Raw genomic sequence first — 6,312 nt, 5'->3', positions numbered from 1 at the left:
GGCGACAAGACAAACGTAGGCACCTACGAACTCTGAGTTTTCTTCCCTCGCTTTTCTTTCTCGGTAGCTTGTTTCTTGTTTCCAATAGGCATGTTTTCGGCTGACGTCATCCTGCCCGAAGCCACCGAGAAACAAAAGCGAGGGAAGAAAACTCAGAGTTCGTAGGTGCCTACGTTTGTCTTGTCGCCTCTCTCTGATTGGTCAATTTTGACCTGCTCCCATTTAAAAACTGTGACCTTCCGGACAAAAAGAAGGTCATTTTCGTGATCAGTGAAGCCTCACGAACACCGCCGTGCCCACCGGGTCAGGTAGTTTCTGAACACACTGTATGTTACACGACCCGTCTTCATCATTATGATACTCGTGCCACTGAGTATCAGCGTCGGTGGTTTTAGAGTTTTCCGTTTGAGCTTCACAATATGCTTCAGTATAAACTGCGCGTCGAAACCCTTGGCAGTATGCGCCACACAGATTACTCTCTGAAATGATTTTCTTTTAGGATCGCACGCGTAATCTACAAACTGCCTTATGGGATGCTCTTCAAAGACGTACTCGCGTACACTGCAAGATGGGCATTTCCTCGCGAGATCTGTATCGTTTATGCATGTTGTGCACATTTGCTGAACGACGCACAAGTTTGGTGTGTGGATGCGTACCGTGTCGTCACCGGGTAGTTTCTGTATGTGCTGTGTTTTAAAATCGTAAAAAATGAATAGAATATTTTTTTCCACGGGCGCCTTTCCGCCCGGTGGTAAAATGGCTATCTGCTCGTCCCGCAAAAAGTTTTTTCTAAAAACTCTTGAACATGCTGAGGCTATAGTGGTGCTCTCCGATAAAGGACAAAACATTGCGCGGAAAGAAACGCATGCCTGTCTGAGGATGGCGACGTCGAATCTACAGTAATCAATAAACTCTGTTCGAAAGTTAAATACGTAGCCCGCAGACCGTTGTCCGTTATACCATGCTAAGAATTGATTACGTTGAGCCGTCGACATCGTATCGGGCGAATAAAACTCGAGTGGCGATAGAGGACCGATATAATGCTGATTCTCGGGGGTGTCGAATAGATGCGGAAAGATACCTTTTTGTTTCAAACCAGCAGAGCCTACGAGACCGAAGGCTTTTGGCAGTGCACTCAGCGGTATGCGAATATAATTAAGACTGTCTATATACAGGGTGTTCCGAAACTACCTGACCCGGTGGTTATGACGGTGTTTTGGAGGCCTCACTGATCACGAAAATGACCTTCCTTTTATCCGAAAGCTCGTAGTTTTTTAATGGGAGCAGGTCAAAGTTGACCAATCAGAACGAGGCGTCAAGAGAAACATAGGCACCTACGAACTCTGAGTTTTCTTCCCTCGCTTTTGTTTCTCGGTGGCTTCGGGCAGGATGACGTCAGCCGAAAACATGCCTATTGGAAACAAGAAACAAGCTACCGAGAAAGAAAAGCGAGGGAAGAAAACTCAGAGTTCGTAGGTGCCTATGTTTCTCTTGACGCCTCGTTCTGATTGGTCAACTTTGACCTGCTCCCATTAAAAAACTACGAGCTTTCGGATAAAAGGAAGGTCATTTTCGTGATCAGTGAGGCCTCCAAAACACCGTCATAACCACCGGGTCAGGTAGTTTCGGAACACCCTGTATATAGACAGTCTTAATTATATTCGCATACCGCTGAGTGCACTGCCAAAAGCCTTCGGTCTCGTAGGCTCTGCTGGTTTGAAACAAAAAGGTATCTTTCCGCATCTATTCGACACCCCCGAGAATCAGCATTATATCGGTCCTCTATCGCCACTCGAGTTTTATTCGCCCGATACGATGTCGACGGCTCAACGTAATCAATTCTTAGCATGGTATAACGGACAACGGTCTGCGGGCTACGTATTTAACTTTCGAACAGAGTTTATTGATTACTGTAGATCCGATGTCACCATCCTCAGACAGGCATGCGTTTCTTTCCGCGCAATGTTTCTCCAGCACGGTAGCGTTTGTCCTTTCTCGGAGAGCACCACCATAGCCTCAGCGTGTTCAAGAGTTTTTAGAAAAAATTTTTTGCGGGACGAGCAGATAGCCATTTTACCACCGGGCGGATACCGCTACAGCGAGAAACAATCACGTAAGGCTCTGTTATGGCTCCTTTTGCTAGAGCATCGTTGGGGTTGTACTATAGTTCACGCAGGGCGCACTCGAGAGTACCGTCTACCGGAGGGTACGCCCGTCGACGGATACTACCACGACGCCGATACAGGCCTGCGACACGTCTTGCAGTTTCAGGGTTGCTTCCGGCACGGGTGCCCAAAACGTTATCGCATAAACAGGGATACGCGATTGCACACGGGGGAATCTATGGATACGCGCTTCGAGAGAACGCAGGCAATGCTTCTGGCACGGGTGCCCAAAATGTTATCGCATAAACAGGGATACGCGGTTGCACATGGGGGAATCTATGGATGCGCGCTTCGAGAGAACGCTGGCAATGAGTGATAAGATCCGCTATCTCGGTTACGAATTGACAGAAATCTGGGAGTGTGATTTCGATAGATGGATAAGCGATCCGGCACAGGCTACATTATGTAGAACATTGAATGAGAACCCGTTGGTAGCGCAACTACCGCTGGAACCCCGCGATGCTTTCTTCGGTGGACGTACAGGGAATACCGTCAGTTTTTACGAAGTCGAGGGTTCTGAGAGGATACACTACGTGGATGTGTGTTCGCTCTACCCCTTCATATCGAAAACGGGGAAATTCCCTGTAGGTCACCCTAGAGTGTACGTGGGCAATGATTGTCGCGAACTAACGGGTGATCACAATAACATCGATAGCGTAGAGGGGCTGATTAAGTGTGTCGTGTTACCACCGCGAGATCTGTATCACCCCGTGTTACCGACGCGCATGCACGGTAAATTGCTTTTCGCACTGTGTCGTTCCTGTGCAGCGTTAACACTACAGGATTCGTGTCTTCAAGAGAATCCTGAGGATAGAGTATTTGAAGGGACATGGGTTGTGGACGAGGTCAGGCGCGCTGTACGTAAAGGATATCAAATAACGGCGATAAACGAAATATGGCAATACGAGATCACTCAGTACGATCCGACGACGCGGACGGGCGGCCACTTGATAGAGTATTCGAAGGGACATGGGTTGTGGACGAGGTCAGGCGCGCTGTACGTAAAGGATATCAAATAACGGCGATACACGAAATACGGCAATACGAGATCACTCAGTACGATCCGATGACGCGGACGGGCGAGCACTTTGCCAATTACATAAATACATTCCTGAAGATTAAGCAGGAGGCTAGCGGTTAGCCGCGTGAGTGCAGTGTATGAAATAACGGCGATAAACGAAATATGGCAATACGAGATCACTCAGTACGATCCGACGACGCGGACGGGCGGCCACTTTGCCAGTTACATAAATACATTCCTGAAGATTAAGCAGGAGGCTAGCGGCTGGCCGCGCGAGTGCTGCGACGATGAGTCTAAGAAGCTGTATGTAGAGGAGTACGATCGGGTCGAGGGTATTCGACTAGATCCTGCTAATATAAAATCAAATCCCGGTCTGCGAGCAGTCACCAAACTATGTCTGAATTCCTTTTGGGGTAAGTTCGGGCAGCGCGTAAATCTACCTAAAAGGGAAGTATGTAGAGGAGTACGATCGGGTCGAGGGTATTCGACTAGATCCTGCTAATATAAAATCAAATCCCGGTCTGCGAGCAGTCGCCAAACTGTGTCTGAATTCCTTTTGGGGTAAGTTCGGGCAGCGCGAGAATCTACCTAAAACGGAAATCGTAACGACTCGTCAGAAGCTCGTGAGTTTGCTTACGTGCCCGGAGGTCGAAATTACGGGTATTCTACCCGTAGATGACGAAGTACTCTACGTCAACACAAGTAGTACGAGCGAATCGGTGATACCTACAGCGTACACAAACGTCGTTATAGCCGCGTACACCACGGCTCAAGCTCGTCTTAAGTTATAGGACTATCTCGAGAAATTAGATCGACGTGCGTTCCTGTGCAGAGTCAACGCTACAGGGCTCGTGTCCTCACGAGAATCCCGAGGATAGAGTATTGGAAGGGACATGGGTTGTGGACGAGGTCATGCGGGGGCTGATTAAGTGTGTCGTGTTACCACCGCGAGATCTGTATCACCCCGTGTTACCGACACGCATGCACGGTAAATTGCTTTTCGCACTGTGTCGTTCCTGTGCAGAGTCAACGCTACAGGGCTCGTGTCCTCACGAGAATCCTGAGGATAGAATATTCGAAGGGACATGGGTTGTGGACGAGGTCAGACGCGCTGTACGTAAAGGATATCAAATAACGGCGATAAACGAAATATGGCAATACGAGATCACTCAGTACGATCCGACGACGCGGACGGGCGGTCACTTTGCCAGTTACATAAATACGTTCCTGAAGATTAAGCAGGAGGCTAGCGGCTGGCCGCGCGAGTGCTGCGACGATGAGTCTAAGAAGCTGTATGTAGAGGAGTACGATCGGGTCGAGGGTATTCGACTAGATCCTGCTAATATAAAATCAAATCCCGGTCTGCGAGCAGTCGCCAAACTGTGTCTGAATTCCTTTTGGGGTAAGTTCGGGCAGCGCGAGAATCTACCTAAAACGGAAATCGTAACGACTCGTCAGAAGCTCGTGAGTTTGCTTACGTGTCCGGAGGTCGAAATTACGGGTATTCTACCCGTAGATGACAAAGTACTCTACGTCAACACGAGTAGTACGAGCGAATCGGGGATACCCACAGCGTACACGGATGACGAAGTACTCTACGTCAACACAAGTAGTACGAGCGAATCGGTGATACCTACAGCGTACACAAACGTCGTTATAGCCGCGTACACCACGGCTCAAGCTCGTCTTAAGTTATATGACTATCTCGAGAAATTAGATCGACGTGTACTATATTACGACCCCGACTCGTGTATATACGTATCGGGTGGTCGTCACGCCGATAACGCTTACGAGCCGCCGCTCGGCAGTCTTTTGGGCGATTTAACGGACGAGCTGGAGTCGTACGATGTTGGTAGCTATATCACGTCTTTTGTATCGGGAGGCCTGAAATTTTACGCGTACCGGGTACGTAAGCCAGTCGGTTCTCACGCAGAGGTCTGCAAAGTCAAAGGTATCACGATCGACCACTCTACGAATCTTGCCATTAATTATGACTGAATACGGTCTTATGTAACGGGGGAGACCAGCGAAGTGGTCGTTTTACACTATGACGCGATACGTCGTACTCCGTTTCGCGACGTAGTGACACGCCTCGAATCAAAATCGTGTAAACCGACAGAACTTCAAAAACGGCGGCGCGACGGTCTTTTCGGATCCTTGCCGTATGGCTTTATGTAACTAATATTACCAAAAAAAATTGTACAAATGTATATACAACCCTGAGCAATAATAATACGGATAATAAACGTATTTGTTTGAAAAACAAAAAAAATTTTCTTTTATCGGTCTATCCCCGAAGGTTCTACCAGCCCATCCATGTTTTTTTTTCAGCGGTGCTTCGGACATGCTAGCAGTGCACGGTGGCTAGCGATATGGTTGACGCACATACAGGCAGGCAGTTAGCTCACAGGTGCACGATGAGCTCACCCGGACGAGGGGCTAGCAACGTCACCGCTAAGAGCTAACACGCGCGCGCGCGACGTACGAGCCTCACGCGTGTCTTGCGGCCACCGCGGCTCGACCCCCCACCCCCAACAATGGCGGTGGGATTATGTAAAGTCCGGTAGACTCTTTAATAATATATTCGTAAAGAGCACCGCCAAATAACCTCATTTGGCATAATGGATACGCCGTGGAACCACCCATGGACGTCGATGGTATGCGGTACAACGGGCTGCGGGAAGACGTTTTTTGTAAAGAAATTCCTACGGCTCATCGAGGACATGAGCAACGTGCGCTTCGCACGCGTTCTCTTTTACTATGCAGAATGGCTGGAGAGGTACAGCGAGTACGGGAGCGCTATAGAGTTTTACGAGGGGCTACCGCAGAACGCCGGTTACGGCAACGATCCACTCCCGAAACTCGTCATCATCGACGACCTTATGAGGGAATAGTCCAATAACACGGTGGTCAATCTTTTTACCAAAGGCAGCCATCATAATAATATCAGCGTATTTTTATCACGCAGAACCTCTTTCATCAGGGGCAAGGACATGGCGATATCTCGTTGAACGCCAACTACATCGTTGTATTTAAACATCCGCGCGACAAAGTACAGATACAGCATCTGGCCAGACAGGCGTTTCCTGAAAATCCGCGCTTCGTACAGGAGGTCTACCGCGATGC

At 48.8% G+C, this 6,312-nt stretch overlaps 1 protein-coding gene across 1 annotated transcript; it reads left to right on the top strand.

Moving 5' to 3' along the window:
* Positions 1-2,398: 2,398 nt before the first annotated feature.
* On the top strand, positions 2,399-6,080 carry LOC107263834. The gene is made up of 3 exons (XM_025081156.1): positions 2,399-2,838; positions 4,116-4,795; positions 5,953-6,080. Exons 1-3 carry the CDS (start codon positions 2,432-2,434, stop codon positions 6,078-6,080), a joined length of 1,215 nt encoding a protein of 404 aa, XP_024936924.1. The 5' UTR covers positions 2,399-2,431.
* Positions 6,081-6,312: the final 232 nt, after the last annotated feature.

Source organism: Cephus cinctus, unplaced genomic scaffold (genome assembly GCF_000341935.2).
Source record: "Cephus cinctus unplaced genomic scaffold, Ccin1 Ccin1_scaffold0163, whole genome shotgun sequence".
NCBI lineage: Eukaryota > Metazoa > Arthropoda > Insecta > Hymenoptera > Cephidae > Cephus > Cephus cinctus.
The sequence above is the reverse complement of the archived record's forward strand: the minus strand, read 5'-3'. Positions and strand labels throughout refer to the sequence as shown.